Below are 14,870 nucleotides of genomic sequence, written 5' to 3'. Positions count from 1 at the left end.
TTTTTTTTTTTTTTTTTTTTTTTTTTTTTTTTTTTTTTTTTTTAACTGTACTCGTGTTGCCCACGCACTCGACAGTGATCATAGAAGCGTGAACGACATGGTGATGTATATTGCCTCATGTAAAAGCAGTGTCCTTCCATAAATTTTAGAGTAAATTACGAGTTTGACCTCGTCATAAAGTTTTAAACTTTTAAGAATGCTTTCCCTACTTTAAACTCTCCCAAATAACCATGATTTAGTTGACAACAAATAAAATGAGACCCACGTCGGTTGGAGAGAGAAACGAAACATTCTCTCTAATAGACATGTTTTTAAATCGTAAGATTGATGACGATATGTAAGGAGCCAAAACGGACAATATCTGTTAGCGGTTGACTTGGGTTGTTAATAATGGTACAGAGCTAGTCACTAGACGATACGAAACACTTGTTGAAGTAGGGCTAGACCCTCTTCGCTGGCTCCCAAGGGAGTAACTTGTAAAATCTCACATCAGTTAGAGAGAAAAACAAAACATTTCTTATAAGGGTGTGAAAACCTCTCTCTATCATACGCGTTTTAAAACCATGAGACTGATAACAGTACGAACGAGTTAAAGCAAACAATATCTGCTAGCAATGGACTTGGACTATTACACCATCAAAAACCGGCATGGACTTGTGTTGAATTTATAATTGGAGAAGGCACAAGTTGAGACCGGCATGAGGAAAGAGCTCACCCTGACCCAATTAGGTCTTAAATTAAGATTTTAGGTACGTACTCTTTTACGTCTTCGGTTTGATTGTATTGAGCCCATTTTGATGTCGTTTTAACTTTTTTTTATTGTGTTTCTTTTTTTTTTAGTTCATCTTACGTCTAAAATCATTTGTAATAGGTTGACAACGAACTTCTCGATATTTGAAAGAGTTGGCGTGCTAAAAATAATTTTAAAAAATATAATCATACACCACATTACGTTATCTCAAGACTAAAGAACACACAAAATAATAATAATAATAATAATAATAATAATAATAATAATAATAATGGTGGAAGAGAATTGTCAATGTTATATTTAAATGCCATTTGAATATCTTAGATCATAGACCAAGACGTTTGGCCAAATGGATGAAATAAACAAATAATTATAAACTTAAAGTACAAAAAAAGTAAATGAATTGACACGTGGAAATTAATAAAATTACACTCACATTACTCCATAAATGCTAGAGTATGAATAAATCAAAGGACCTATAAAATGCAAATATATAATATATGGTTTTTAAATTAATAAATACATTTGAAAATAATAACCATATAATTGGAAATTGTTGGGGGATGTGTGCATTTTACCTTCTTTTTAGATACCTCATTAATTTCATTTACAAAGAAAATAAATAAATAAATAAATTAGGTTTGTTTTCGTGATTAAATATATTATATTTTTATTTAAAAATACATATTAAACGAAAAATTTCCATGAAGAATAATGGTAAAAGGGTGGTCGATTCAAGTGAACTGGACAGAGGGAAGACGACTCTTAACCGACCACCCTTGATTAAAAAAACGACGGTGGTTTTAACAGTTTTGGCCTTATTTTAAGATTCCTCTCACCAAAACACTTTTGAATCCGGTATATATAATCATAACGTTTTAAGTTTGAAATTGAAGCATTTGTTTACTATTATAATGTAACTATTTTATTAGTCAAATATTTGATCTTAAGATAAGAAAATAATATCTTAAACGTGACATTATTTATTAATAATTAAGAAATTTGTTAATTTTTAAGATAAAGTTTAAAAAATCACATTAAAATTAAATTGAGAAATTGAACTTGTTGACCAAGGTTGTAAGGAAGGAAGGGCGTAAACTTCATGAGCTTGACAGCCTGTCTGCATAGAAACGACATTCCCCCGTCTCCAATCAACCCTTCAAATTTACGATAACAAAACTTTATAGTAAAAAATAAAATAAAATAAAATCCCCTAAAACAACATTTTTCCTTATTATTATTTTTTTAAAATCAATAATAAAATTTTTAAATACTATTATTTTTATTTTGGGGTCAATTTTTGGAAGTATAAATATATTAAGAGGTGTGAATTATTCATTTAAATATAAATTTTTAGTGAATAAAATAAATTATGTTTGGGATTATTATTATTATTATTATTTTTTCAGTAATAGCTGGAAGGGCAGAAGCGTAATTTGGGGGCTGGAAGACGGTGATGCCACGTTGAATTCTCCAGCGGAGACAGAATAGAATGTGTAATTAATAAAAGAAGCTTTTCGAAACAGAAAAAATGCGAAATCAGCAGTTGCAGTTGCAGTTGCAGGCGTCGCCGGTGGGAGAGAGGTCGCGCTCTTTCTCTGCAGGGCGCCCCCGGTGGGCGACAAGTCCCGCTCATATCATCGCCTCTATTTTCTTCCTTTCCGATCATCTTTTCTTCAATCCGATTCCTCAATTTCCCCCAATTTTCGATCCTTCGTCTCCTTCTCCATCTTACTCTTTATATATCTCATCACACCATCTGTAAAACGCCCCGTTTTTCTTCTATTTCTCTCCTAAATATAGACATGTTGCCATAGCTCTCTCGCTCTCTCTTCATCTCTCTGTTATACCCGCAGAGCGCAATCATTAGGCGTTTCTTCTTCATGGGATTCTGTTGAGGTGCTGGTTTTGATTCTATTTGTGAGTATTGCTTTATCTGTTTCTATTTTCTTTTCATAAACATTTCTGTTGCTATTGGATTGAATTGTTGTTTATTTGTTGTTTGATTGCATTCATTGCTGCAAGCTGTTTGTGGGTTTGTTTTTGGTTATAAAGTTAATGATTATGAGTCGTGTTCGTTGGGTGAATTTATTTGCGGTAATTGCGCATCCAATTTGTATGATCGATCTTTGTTTATTTTTGCTCTCTCTTACTTTTTATATCTAATTTGACGACTTTGATTGGAAAGTTTTTTTTTGACATAATACATATGCATGATTGAGCTGCTTTGACGGCCATTTTGCTTTATTATTGAATCGGATGGTTGTCATTTTCTGCTTGGTATTGCTTCTGGTTTGTATATGAATCATTCACTTCTCTGAGTGTGCAGATATATATGTATTTTGTCTTTTTTGTGAGTTTTGTTGCTGTTGAATGTATAGTTAGATTCTGGTTCCCCGCTGATTTTGAAAAATCGTGAGATGCCGGGAATTGTCATGGATGAGATTAATGAAGAAAGGGCTGTGAATAAACACCACGGTTCTTCAATTCATATGGAAGAGTCGTATGGAAACAAGTCGCCGAGGAGCGGGTTGAGTCTTCAGAGCCCTGGAAGTGTTCATATCCATTTCCCTGTTGATGGCTTGGTTGATACCTCTATTGAGAAGCTCTATGAAAATGTTTGTGATATGCAAAGTTCGGATCGGTCACCTTCAAGGCGTAGCTTTGGTTCTGATGGTGAGGAATCCAGGATTGATTCTGAACTGAATCATCTTGTAGGGGGAGAGATGAGGGAGGTAGAGATAATAAAGGAGGAAGAGGAGATTGTTGAGAAGCCTGAACATAACTTGCCTAGTGAATCTATGAATCATTCACCATCTGCCGATAAGGAGAAAACAGAAAATACACAACCTGGGAGCTCGAAACGTCTTTCTTCTGGAAGAAAAGCTACTCACCTGCATTTGGACCTGGAGACATCGTCGAAATCAAGTCCCAGGGGCAAGCGTTTGTCTGATAAGCCCCCTTTTAGCAAGAAGAATGAAAAGAATTTGAAAAGTCCAGTTGCTAGTCACTCAAAGAAACCGAAAGATTCACCTTTGAGAGGCTCAAAACTGCTGAATGGAACGGAGGATTTCAACGAATCAACGATGGATAATCCTGATCTAGGACCCTTTCTACTTAAGCAAGCAAGGAATTTAGTTTCTTCAGGGGAGAATCTGCAGAAAGCGCTTTTATTAGCTCTTCGTGCTGCAAAATCTTTTGAGCTATCTGCAAATGGGAAACCCAGCTTAGAACTTGCTATGTGTTTGCACGTGACAGCAGCAATATACTGCAGCTTAGGCCAATACAGTGAGGCAGTACCTCTATTGGAGCATTCGATTGAGATTCCTGCCATTGAGGAAGGCCACGAGCATGCATTGGCAAAATTTGCAGGCCACATGCAGTTGGGTGATACCTATGCAATGTTGGGCCAGCTGGAAAATTCTCTAGTCTGTTATACAACTGGTTTAGAGGTGCAGAAACGAGTGCTAGGAGAATCCGACCCCAGAGTTGGTGAGACGTATAGGTATTTAGCTGAAGCCCATGTTCAAGCCTTGCGATTTGATGAGGCTGAGAAATTTTGTCAAATGGCTCTTGATATTCACAAAAAGAATGTTGGTCCTGCTTCTCTTGAGGAGGCTGCAGATAGGAGGCTTATGGGTCTCATATGTGAAACGAAAGGAGACCATGAAGCTGCGCTCGAGCATCTAGTCTTAGCCAGCATGGCCATGGTGGCCAATGGCCAGGAGACTGATGTGGCTGCAGTTGATTGCAGTATTGGAGATTCATACTTATCCTTGTCACGTTACGACGAGGCTGTTTTTGCTTATCAGAAAGCCCTCACTGTTTTCAAGACCACGAAGGGAGAAAACCATCCAGCAGTTGGTTCGGTATTTGTTCGTCTTGCTGATTTATACAACAAGACTGGAAAAATGAGGGAGTCAGAATCATACTGTGAAAACGCCCTTCGAATTTACGAAAAGCCTGTCCCTGGGATTGCTCCAGAGGAGATTGCCAGTGGTCTTACTGATATTGCTGCTATTTATGAATCAATGAATGAAGTTGAGCAAGCAATCAAATTATTACACAAGGCATTGAAAATATATAATGATGCCCCCGGACATCAAAACACCATTGCTGGAATTGAAGCCCAGATGGGTGTCTTGTATTATATGTTGGGGAAATATTCTGAATCTTACGACTCCTTCAATAATGCAATTCCTAAGCTCCGCAGCAGCGGAGAGAAAAAATCTGCTTTTTTTGGTATAGCCCTGAATCAAATGGGGCTTGTGTGTGTTCAGAAATACGCCATAAACGAAGCCGTGGAGTTATTTGAAGAAGCCAAGAGCATACTAGAAAAAGAATACGGACCGTATCATCCCGATACTCTCGGGGTATATAGCAACCTTGCTGGAACATACGATGCGATTGGCAGGTAATGTAACCATCCTTCTATTATGATAACATGATCAGTTCGACTATTTTGATAACATGATCAGTTCGACTTAGTCGCCCGTTTCCCATAATCTCTTTCTGGAACTATGAAATTATCCACAACCGAGTCGATTTTGTTATCTTGTCACCAGTTTTCATTGTTTTCATAAAGGAATGTTTCGGACTCCCATCCTGTTTTCTACCAGGCATCATGACACTTTCTACTTGAGGGATTTAGTTTGCTTCACATTTTCCTTTCATGGTTTGCATTTAGAGAAGAAAGTCACTGAAAGTTTACTTGGAGCAACAGATGATACGATGCTACACATTTTTCATACATTGATTAGTTTTTCTCTCATGACTTAATACAGGTTGGATGATGCAATTGAAATCTTGGAGTATGTTGTTGGCATGCGAGAGGAAAAACTCGGGACAGCAAATCCCGACGTCGACGATGAGAAGAGGAGGTTGTCCGAGTTGCTAAAAGAAGCAGGTAGAGTTCGGAGCCGAAAGGCGAGATCGCTTGAGACTCTTCTCGATTCCAATACTCAACCTGGAAACAGTAAAGCTATAAAGGTTTGAGAAAAGATTTCTTACGAGTGATCATCGTCGCCTAGTTTAGAACGGGTTCAGAAACACGACTAGTTGTGCTTAAGCAAGTTCCTGATTCTTGAGGTTGTTCGAAATTCGAGTACTAGAATTTGGCGTTTCGTTTGCATTGTCGATTAAGTTATCTTGTATTGGTGTATGGAGTTGATATTGTTCTGTATATGTTTACACGTAAGTGATGACATTGTCATTTTGTATATCACATTGTTCTGGAATTACAAGATTGTTTGAAGCAGTTTTGAATGAAATCTACACCTTTTAAAATATTTATTTAATTAATTAATTTAAATGAAAAATTAATTAATTAATTATTTATTTTTTCCGGATTATATTCATAAATTTTTAAAAATTTAAAAGCTTAAAAATAAAAATTAATAATACTTTAATTATTCTCAAAACTAGTCGGACCGCCTTTGTTCGCGCGCATTACTTCGTTTTTCTTTCGCGTTCGTAGCTCTCTCCCAATACACGGGTTCTTCCACTCGCCGACTGCGAGTACAAGATATCGTTTACTTTGTACGAATTTTTGTTTCTATAATCATGGTTGAAAAATCTTCTAGTTCGTCATCTACTCTCGTTGATCAGCCAGTTGTAAGTTCGAAATCAATCTCATTTTCGTGTTTTCCCTCTTCTTTTTTCCTATTCGATGTTCTGCTGCTTTTGCTTCTGTGGTATCTTTAATGGAATGATGATTGTTTAGGTTCCAGGAGATGTGGTTCTCGACCTCTCAAACATGGCCAATGAGACCCTCAAGCTTGGAGGCGGTCTTCGACAGGTGTCTGTTAGGGTTTTACTTTTTCCAATGTTTATGCAATCTTCTATTTATTTCGAATTTCGTTCAGGTTTCGGCAATCAAAGTGCAATTGTGTTGGTTACTGGATCGCTTACCTTCATTTTTTTTGTTTTAATCTGTCAGGACCACGATGCTATTTCTGTCTCCAAAGTTGGAAAGCTGAGGTTCTCGAAGCCAAACAAATATTGGGTTGAAAGCTCACAGAAAAGGGTAGGAAATGACACTGTTCAATTGGCATTCGGGATCCTTATATTGCATGTTCTTTCTGCTAACTTTTGAATTTGTGAAACTTCATGCTAGTTTCGGGGGTTTTCTTCAATTGAATTGACTACCAATATTATTATCGAGTTTAATTTTAACAAATTGTTATATTTTCCAGTACGTGCCATGTGTGGAAGATTGTGTTCTTGGAATCGTGGTTGACTCTAGAGCCGATGTAAGTGCTGCTTGATTGTTAAAATATGTATATGTTCACTCGATCCCTAAAAATCTATTGTTCTTCTATCAAAATGACACAAAAAATTTGTCCATACCCCTAAAGGGAGGAGGATTCCAAAGCACTTCTTCCAAGAAAGCCCCTCTATATCTAATCTGAAACCAACAAACATTGAATGATTTCATTAAGCGACTCTAAAGGTAGCGAGCAAACTAACAATGCCATGACAAATGATCAAGGTCCTCATACCTCATGCAAAGAATGTACCCTTCCGGAAGAATCCATGTCTAATTATTTCTATGATACTAAGGAATATTTTAATAAACCTTTATTTGTTTGTCAGATTTTGTTCGATTACCTTTTAAGCTATCACCTTATAATTCTTTTTTTTTTCCACATTATTTGCAGAATTTTCTTGTTGATATAAAAGGTCCGGCATTGGCCTTTCTTCCTGTTCTTGCATTTGAAGGAGGAACCAGGCGAAACATACCCAAATTTGAGGTGTTTATAATCTTTTTGTGTACACATTCTTGTTATTTTCACCGTATGACCTTTCGGTATCGTTGCTCCACTGTCTTCCTTTAGAGGTTTGATGCTTTGTCAGTTCATTTATTACCCCCGAGAGGCTTTTCTTGTGTGTTTTTTCTTCTTTCATTTTTTGGTGCTGGTGGGGGTGCAGGGGTGGCCAGTAAAGGGTGTTCTGATGGGTGTGTTATTTCTTCTTCTTTCATTTTTTGTAGATGGGTGCCCTGCTTTATGTGAGGGTAGTGAAGGCAAACCCTGGTATGAATCCTGAGTTGGCATGCACTGATGGTTAGTTAGCTCCTCCATCTCTCTGTGTCCAATAACTTGTTTGAAGGTTGAAACAGTCCATCAAAGAATTATATCAATGTTGCTGTAAACTCATCCTCTGAAGGGGGGTTTGCAGGGCCTGCATACTTTATGCAAGTTCATGTTTCTTATTTGTTGTGAACTTGTGATAGTACGTCTCATGTGAGTATCATTTTGCCTGATATATAGCCAGTGGGAAAGCAGCTGGATTTGGCCTCCTAAAAGATGGCTACATGTTTGAATGTTCAACTGGCTTATCAAGAATGTAAACTAAGTTTCTTTTCTCAAGTTTTCACTTTTCAGATCATTCATTCCCATTGTTGATTTTATCCTCTCCTTCTAGGCTTCTAAGCTCGCCAACATGTCCAGTTCTTGAATCTTTTGGGAAAAAGCTTTCATTCGAGACAGCAGTTGGTTTAAATGGCCGAGTTTGGGTATCTTCCTTCAATCCCTACATTTTGATTGCTATACTACTTGGTTTACCATGTATGATTCTTCTCTTCCCATACTTTCATCAAGGAAAGTTTTCCTTATGTGACAGTCATATTAGATTGTTGGAAACTGGGAATTATTGCTCCCCATTCTTGATATTGCACTTTTAATCTCTAACTTAACTGTTCTTTGAAACTTGAAGATGTTATTTCTTCTACCAACCTTAATAATAAATATAATTTCTTACTTCTCGCATCTCTATTTCCAGGTGAATGCTGATTCTCCGTCCACAACCATTGTAGTTTCAAATGCAATATTGAACTCCGAGACTCTGTCTGGGGTCCAACAGAGAATCATGGTGGACAAGCTCCTTAACAATTTAAAGCTGTCAAGTTAGTCTTGTAAACTTTAGGGTCAGAATTATTTGTTTGTTAAATTACCTTTTTAGTTATACATTATTTAGACAAATGTTACTGTTTAATTCGGCCATCTTTATGAAGCTGGAGGTCGAAATCCCTCTATCTGGTTTTCTGCTAAAAAGAGATAAAACATAATTTAAGGAAATAAAGAAAATACTTAGAATAGAAAACTACTCATCTAATGATATTAAATTGTTCACGATCAATTGTATCGTAGTATCGAACCACTTTCGATTTATTTAAGAGTTATTTTAGAGGTGATTTATATTAAAAATGTAAAAGAGTTGAGATCTTTTTAAACGATTAAATGTTATAAGATATTTATTATAAATTCGTTTGAACGAGTTGACGTATTTTAGTATTATTTATCAAATCAATTTATTATTTGAAGAATAACGAAATATTTAAGAAATTAATTTGTCATGAATGAAAGAAGAAAAATGGGAAATAAATTGAAAGAAATTTGAGAAATAGTTTATTATTATTATTATTTTTTTTGTTGATGGAGGCCAAAATGAAAACATTTTTGGAAATTCGCCGGAATTACCATTCTATTTGGTGGGACCCACATGAAGAATGTGACATTTATCCGATAACTTCCTTTTCCAATTTTTCGACCCCCAAATTTTACCAAAATAAATAATAATGCGGTCTTCAAAGTGCGCGTAATCCAGTCTCACCCTCTGCGCGCTGCTTTCTTCCGATACTTTTTCTCCCTTCGACCTTCCAATTATCTTCGATCGAATTTCACGATTTCGTTCGGTTTTCGGTCCACGCCGCCCCCTTCCCCTCTCTCAGAGTTGCCTTTCTGGGCTGGAAGCTTTGATGTGTAAGGCGTAAAGAAGGGGCTACCATGGCGGTAACTCAATCACCTCCTCCTTCATCGAATGACGATGACTCCCAGAACTCAGGTCTCATTTCCTTCTTGATTTTTTTTTTTTTTTTTCTCAATTTGGTTTCGCTGTATTCTTTGTGGTTGACTTGATCAATGTTGCTATGATAATACTAAGTTGGAACCTCGAGCTTCAATATCAGTGTCCAGTTTTTTTCCTCATATAATTATTAGCTGATGGTTGGTGTTTGTGTCAGCTCCAGCTCCTGCACGAGCTACGATTGAGGATCGTGGGGATGCGAAGGCGGAGGTTGAGAAGCAAACCTCTCCGCCATCGGTGTTAGTGAACTCTGAACCAATAAGAGAGGATCAAGTGCAAAATGCTGTGAAATTTCTTCAACATCCGAGAGTAAGAGGTTCTCCTGTTGTCTACAGACGATCGTTTTTAGAGAAAAAGAATCTCACGAAGGAAGAGATTGATGAGGCATTCAGGCGTGTGCCCGTAAGCCAATTATTTTAACATTGAAATGTCTTATGGATTGTTGGTTTATCGTCGATTCCTTTGCTTATTTGTATGCTGCTCCTAACTGCTGTTCACTCTTCATTTTATCTTTGGGTGCTGGGGGTGTCAAAACAGGACCCGCCTTCTAATGCACAGACAGCTACTGTGAGTCAAGGTGATGATTACTTCGAGGAATAAAATAGATGTCTCATAGTGTAGTCAGTCCGTTTTTCTCCCCCTATGTTCTTTTCTTCTTCTTCTTCCTCTTCATGTTATTTTTTGAGAATTCTGGAGTTCCCCAAATTCATAAAGTTTTATGTGCTTATTCGTGAACAGATGGACCGGTGAACACAGTTCAGCCACAGCCCTCTACACAATCTCTTCAAACAGTTTCAGGTGTCGCTCCCCCTGCTGGTGGTGTATCTCGCCAGGGTACCGTCACACGGTCTAGATTCCATTGGTCACAGGCCATTCTCGCTGTAGGATTATTGGCTATTTCAGGTGTTGGAACAGTTGTAGTAATCAAGGTAACTTTTGTATTGCTCGCTATTCTTCAAGGGCCAAACATTTTATGTCCATACGTGTTGATTCTGTAGTTTGAAGATTTCTGGTATTTGAATGCTGAACTTCTTACTGAGTTTTGACTGATAGGGTTGAGTGCTTTTATGAATATCTCTCTATTTTGTCAGGAAAAACATAAACTCTACATTTGGAAGTGTTCTGTGAAATCTGATAAAATATTCTCTGTTTCAGAATTCTATTATTCCTAGGTTGAAATCTTGGGTGCGTAAAATTGTATTAGAAGACGAGGACATTGAGAAGAAAATTAATTCAAAACCAAGTGCAGCTGAGGAAGCAGCTGCTGCTGCCAAAGCAGCAGCAGCAGCAGCATCTGATATGGCAAAGGCGAGTCAGGAGATGCTGTATTCAAAAAGTGAAGGTGATTTTAGCTCTATTCTTCTGCCTCCTAATTCCTTGTCTACTTTGGACTGAAGTTGTTAACACAAGGTTTTTCAATAACTTTCAGAGAAAAAGAAGTTTGAGGATTTTGCCAACTTGTTGGATGCTCAGCTTGGGCAGATGAAGTTGATGCTGAATGCCATTCAGAAATTGGAAGGTATTACAGCCTAGCTGTCTGAGAGGAGTTTTAATGAAAAAAATGGAATTAGTGTAATAATATGAAGGTTTTATAATTTTTTACTTGGATGGAAATGATATTTAGGTTTCAAGTTCATGTGATATGCGATATGTTTGATTTATACAGTCGTTTGGTTAGAACATATTTGCAAATGACATTTCGGTTTTCAGAAATATCGAGTCTACCTGATAAGTGTTCCTAATTCCTTTAAAATTCTCAACGAGGGAGACGAATTAGCACCATGGAATATATTTTCAATTATCAGAAATATATCGACTTACTAATGAATATTCTTAATTCTTTTACAATAATTGGTAGGAACCACGTATGGAAGAACTACTACTGTCGATCAACAAGATTATCGAATTACTGCCATGAGTTCAAAGGTGAGCTCAAAGTGGTCATAGAATGAGCAACGTTTGTCTGGCTTGAGTTGATATTTTGTTTTATGGTATCTGATCTCCATTTCTTGCTGAATTTTGACTCTCAATTCATTTGATTACTTTTCAGCAGCCATATTCCAATGGCAAGGTGGAATCTAGCGTGCAATCAGGTTGCTATCAGCAGTTCTGTTCTATATATGGTGTTTTTTGTTTTGAAACACAAACATCTCTGTGATATGCCTTGAATTTTTATATGCAGCTACACCTGCCATACCTGTTGAACCCTCAGTTGCACCACACCCCAAATCTTACATGGAGGTAATTTAATATTCTGTGTCACTTCTGGATAATGAATTTCGTTTATTCATGAGTATGTTCCCATGTCAAAGCATGCTGTCTGCCAGGTAGATATGTAAACTTACATAATCCTATACTTCGAGAGAAAACTGGCTACTATTGACTGTTTTTCATTGATCATGGACACTTGTTTACAAAATAAATAGGTAATTCAACTGAGAAAATTTACCTCAGATGTGAGAATTTGATTGAACAATCTGCAGTTTGCCACACCATGATTTGACCTACATTAACAAGTTGCAGATTTTAGTATATTGTGCAGTTAATTATTTATTGATAATTAATTATTGCTGCTGGTTGCTGATGTATTCTATAATATGTTGGTTGAGTTTGTTGCATTGGTTCAGCTTTCTTGTTGTTGTTGTTTATGTGCAGATCATGGCCATGGTCCAGAGAGGAGAAAAGCCATCTAATATTAGAGTAAGTTATCAATTGAGTTTTGGGTAGACTAAAATTGTAGTGGTGAATTAATTTTTTTTGCTTAAACTTGTGAACTCCTTGTGAGTTTGTTCTAAGTTTTTTAATACTGGCTTCATTGCAGGACATTGATGATTTACCTCCCAACCCAAATCAACAGCCATCAAATCCTCGTCTAGCTCCTAGAGCCAAGGTTCTTTTAGCGAAAGTTTTACTTCAACTTATTCTTGTCTCTGATGTTACTTCGATTTATAGCAAGTTGCATTTTAAACAAAAGATATATTACCAATTTTTCTTTTGTGTCTGCTTCTAATAGCCTTGGGAGGTTGGTACGCAAAACAATCCTGGCTTTTTCTATCAATCTCAAGAAAATGACAGTTCGAATTCCATGGTACAAAACAATGGCGTGACCTACATGAACAACAATGCTCCAGTGCCTTGGTGGCAGAAGAGAAATGTTAATATTACAGAGATTGAAAATCATGAGTTGAAGGTAGGCTCTTCCAATGGGCTCTCTGCTGAGAAACCAGTTCAACGTACATGGGTTCCTCCTCAGCCACCACCTGTTGCATTGCCAGAAGCAGCTGAAGCCATTCGAAGGCCAAAACCAACTATCCAGAAAGAGCAGCTTACTGACGAACATTTAGCAACACAACCAAATGTCACTGATGAGTTTCAGAAGGCCACAAAAGTTTCTGAATCTGGGGGAGCAATCGATTATGAGAACTTGGGAGTGAGCTCAAGTGAGATACAAGTGGAAGAAAATGGCTCCGGAGGACAATGAAATGCGATTGGAGTATGATCTGGAGGTATAGTCTCGTGAACTTTTTCCTTCTAAATTTATAGAAATAGATGAACGAATGCTATCTATAATTTCCTGAAAATGTTCATGTACTTCGTTGAATATGCAAAACAAAAATCCTGTCGTGTTTATTTATAGAATAAAGCTACAATAAATCATATTTGATAGTACATTGGAGCTTTTTTCTTCCAACCATGTTCCAGATCTAGATGGATAGTAACCGTTGATGAATCCTGTTATCTGAATCTGCTTTATTGAGTGGTCAAACCTGTGTTTTTATGTGGATTCCTTGGTTCTTTTTGTATCTGTGATTTTCCCGTTCTTAGAACCTGAAAATCCTAATAGACTCTCTGATTCTCAAGAGCTATGCCCCTTGATATTTTGATGTTCCATTCATCCGCTACAACTTAGCTCTAAAAATGTTTCATCCTTGTTGCCATGTGTAGCTTTTGCTTCGTTTGTGCTTTTTTTTTTTTGGGAAGTAGGAACCCAGCTATAACGGCATGACCAATAAAAATAGCCCATGAAATAGAGCTCAGCTAACAAAACAAAACAAAACAAAATTTCTAATAAGAGGCTCTAATTGTTTACAATCAAAGATAAGGGATCATTAGAAAATTAGATGTTAAGAAAAATATCCAAAGAGAGACATTAAAGTGAATTATACTCGAGCCTTTAATGTCCTTAAAGATTCATTTATTTTTCAAACCAAATAAACTAGATGATAGCAGTGAATGCTGGTGGACCCTAAAGGTGGCTTCCTTCAGGAAAAGGAGGGTGAAGAAGCCCATTCTCCATCATGATACGTGTTTAAAGTTAGGTTAAACCAAAATTCTCAGTAAACCTTTCCACCAGGATACCAGCCAAATCAACACAAGCAAAATATTCCAAGCAAAATGACAACTCCAAAAAATATGATAAAGATCTTTCTGATACCTGCCTAATCAACGCATCTCTGAAGGGGCTTAAAACTAGAGGTGAAGATCTCTCCCCCAGGATACCAGCCAGTAGCTTTCTTCTTCTTGAAAATGGTGACCTTTGAGAGAATGTTTCAGAAAAATGATTTGCAAGAGACAGAATTCGAAGAATTTCGGGTACAAATACAAAAGTTGCTAGAATTTGGATAGAACACCCTGCAACGAGGGAAGGGAAGAAATGTTCATAGAGACTCAAGATCAGAAAGGAACCTCCCTCCTAAAATGAAATTAATAAGAAAGAGAGGGAAAGTTACTGTTCTAATATGAAATACAGTTGATGAAAACATCTTCCTTCTGAGAAAAATCGTTGAAAGCTAGGAAAGTGTTTATGAAAGCCACTGCCAATCTAGTGATCCTTCCCTGAAAAAATGCAAGGCCTTCACAAAAGCAGGGAAATGTTGTAAAATCACACTTTGCACGGTCTTCCAACAAGCCTACTTCATGACAGAAATATCCCCACTTGGTAGAGTTACACTTAAATCTTCTGCTTGTGATGATCCTATGCTATAAAGTACCAGACTCTAAAGCCACTTATTTAGAAGGGTGATGTTACTTTTTGCTAAGTTCTTGAACCTCACTAGATGAGACCCACTGCCCGTTTTGATATCTTCCCACAAACAAAAAATGTTCATAACCCTCTCAAGTTTGGAGCAAAGCAAAGCCATATTTCTAAACTAGGAGAGAAAACCAGCTTCACTGTCTTCTCATTCCCTTGCATGATCTGCTGAGATCAATGTCTTTCTGTTACATCAGTGCACACAAGTCTGTTGTTTCTAAA

The 14,870-nt window shown here is 37.0% G+C and overlaps 3 protein-coding genes across 7 annotated transcripts; all 3 read left to right on the top strand.

Annotated features, from left to right (window-relative positions):
* The first annotated feature begins 2,276 nt into the window (after positions 1-2,276).
* LOC111429805 (protein KINESIN LIGHT CHAIN-RELATED 3-like) lies at positions 2,277-6,021 on the top strand. 4 transcript variants are annotated; one of them, XM_023065816.1, is made up of 3 exons: positions 2,277-2,650; positions 3,137-5,165; positions 5,536-6,021. In XM_023065816.1, the coding sequence occupies exons 2-3, from the start codon at positions 3,172-3,174 to the stop codon at positions 5,744-5,746; spliced, it is 2,205 nt and encodes a 734-aa protein (XP_022921584.1). In that variant the 5' UTR covers positions 2,277-2,650; positions 3,137-3,171; the 3' UTR covers positions 5,747-6,021. The 4 variants fall into 4 exon arrangements, with proteins under 4 accessions (XP_022921584.1, XP_022921585.1, XP_022921583.1 ...); XM_023065817.1 differs by having other exon boundaries at positions 3,133-5,165; XM_023065815.1 differs by having other exon boundaries at positions 2,277-2,671.
* Positions 6,022-6,186: 165 nt separating this feature from the next.
* LOC111429887 (putative exosome complex component rrp40) lies at positions 6,187-8,838 on the top strand. The gene is made up of 9 exons (XM_023065959.1): positions 6,187-6,364; positions 6,474-6,548; positions 6,690-6,776; positions 6,946-7,002; positions 7,411-7,503; positions 7,743-7,815; positions 8,023-8,098; positions 8,177-8,267; positions 8,534-8,838. The coding sequence occupies exons 1-9, from the start codon at positions 6,314-6,316 to the stop codon at positions 8,660-8,662; spliced, it is 732 nt and encodes a 243-aa protein (XP_022921727.1). The 5' UTR covers positions 6,187-6,313; the 3' UTR covers positions 8,663-8,838.
* A 476-nt stretch (positions 8,839-9,314) lies between these two features.
* On the top strand, positions 9,315-13,285 carry LOC111429926 (peroxisomal membrane protein PEX14). Of its 2 annotated transcripts, none has more exons than XM_023066004.1 (12): positions 9,315-9,595; positions 9,774-10,018; positions 10,154-10,193; positions 10,355-10,545; positions 10,772-10,958; positions 11,046-11,135; positions 11,475-11,542; positions 11,670-11,709; positions 11,799-11,857; positions 12,272-12,316; positions 12,438-12,506; positions 12,630-13,285. In XM_023066004.1, the coding sequence occupies exons 1-12, from the start codon at positions 9,538-9,540 to the stop codon at positions 13,095-13,097; spliced, it is 1,560 nt and encodes a 519-aa protein (XP_022921772.1). In that variant the 5' UTR covers positions 9,315-9,537; the 3' UTR covers positions 13,098-13,285. The 2 variants fall into 2 exon arrangements, with proteins under 2 accessions (XP_022921772.1, XP_022921771.1); XM_023066003.1 differs by having other exon boundaries at positions 9,316-9,595; positions 11,667-11,709.
* The last annotated feature ends 1,585 nt before the right edge of the window (positions 13,286-14,870 follow it).

This window comes from Cucurbita moschata, unplaced genomic scaffold (assembly GCF_002738365.1).
Source record: "Cucurbita moschata cultivar Rifu unplaced genomic scaffold, Cmos_1.0 Cmo_Scf00032, whole genome shotgun sequence".
In the NCBI taxonomy this organism is placed as follows: Eukaryota; Viridiplantae; Streptophyta; class Magnoliopsida; order Cucurbitales; family Cucurbitaceae; genus Cucurbita; species Cucurbita moschata.
This window is presented reverse-complemented; position numbering and strand designations above follow the sequence as displayed.

What these genes read in the sequence shown, in the direction of transcription:
- LOC111429805 (XM_023065816.1), top strand. Translation starts at nt 3,172, where the DNA reads ATGCCGGGAATTGTCATGGATGAGATTAATGAAGAAAGGGCTGTGAAT. An exon ending in ACATACGATGCGATTGGCAG is followed by an intron (nt 5,166 to 5,535) that starts GTAATGTAACCA and finishes GACTTAATACAG; the next exon opens with GTTGGATGATGCAATTGAAA.
- LOC111429887 (XM_023065959.1), top strand. Translation starts at nt 6,314, where the DNA reads ATGGTTGAAAAATCTTCTAGTTCGTCATCTACTCTCGTTGATCAGCCA. An exon ending in TTGGAGGCGGTCTTCGACAG is followed by an intron (nt 6,549 to 6,689) that starts GTGTCTGTTAGG and finishes TTAATCTGTCAG; the next exon opens with GACCACGATGCTATTTCTGT. An exon ending in GTTTAAATGGCCGAGTTTGG is followed by an intron (nt 8,268 to 8,533) that starts GTATCTTCCTTC and finishes CTCTATTTCCAG; the next exon opens with GTGAATGCTGATTCTCCGTC.
- LOC111429926 (XM_023066003.1), top strand. Translation starts at nt 9,538, where the DNA reads ATGGCGGTAACTCAATCACCTCCTCCTTCATCGAATGACGATGACTCC. An exon ending in TGCCATTCAGAAATTGGAAG is followed by an intron (nt 11,136 to 11,474) that starts GTATTACAGCCT and finishes AATAATTGGTAG; the next exon opens with GAACCACGTATGGAAGAACT. An exon ending in TTACTGCCATGAGTTCAAAG is followed by an intron (nt 11,543 to 11,666) that starts GTGAGCTCAAAG and finishes ATTACTTTTCAG; the next exon opens with CAGCCATATTCCAATGGCAA.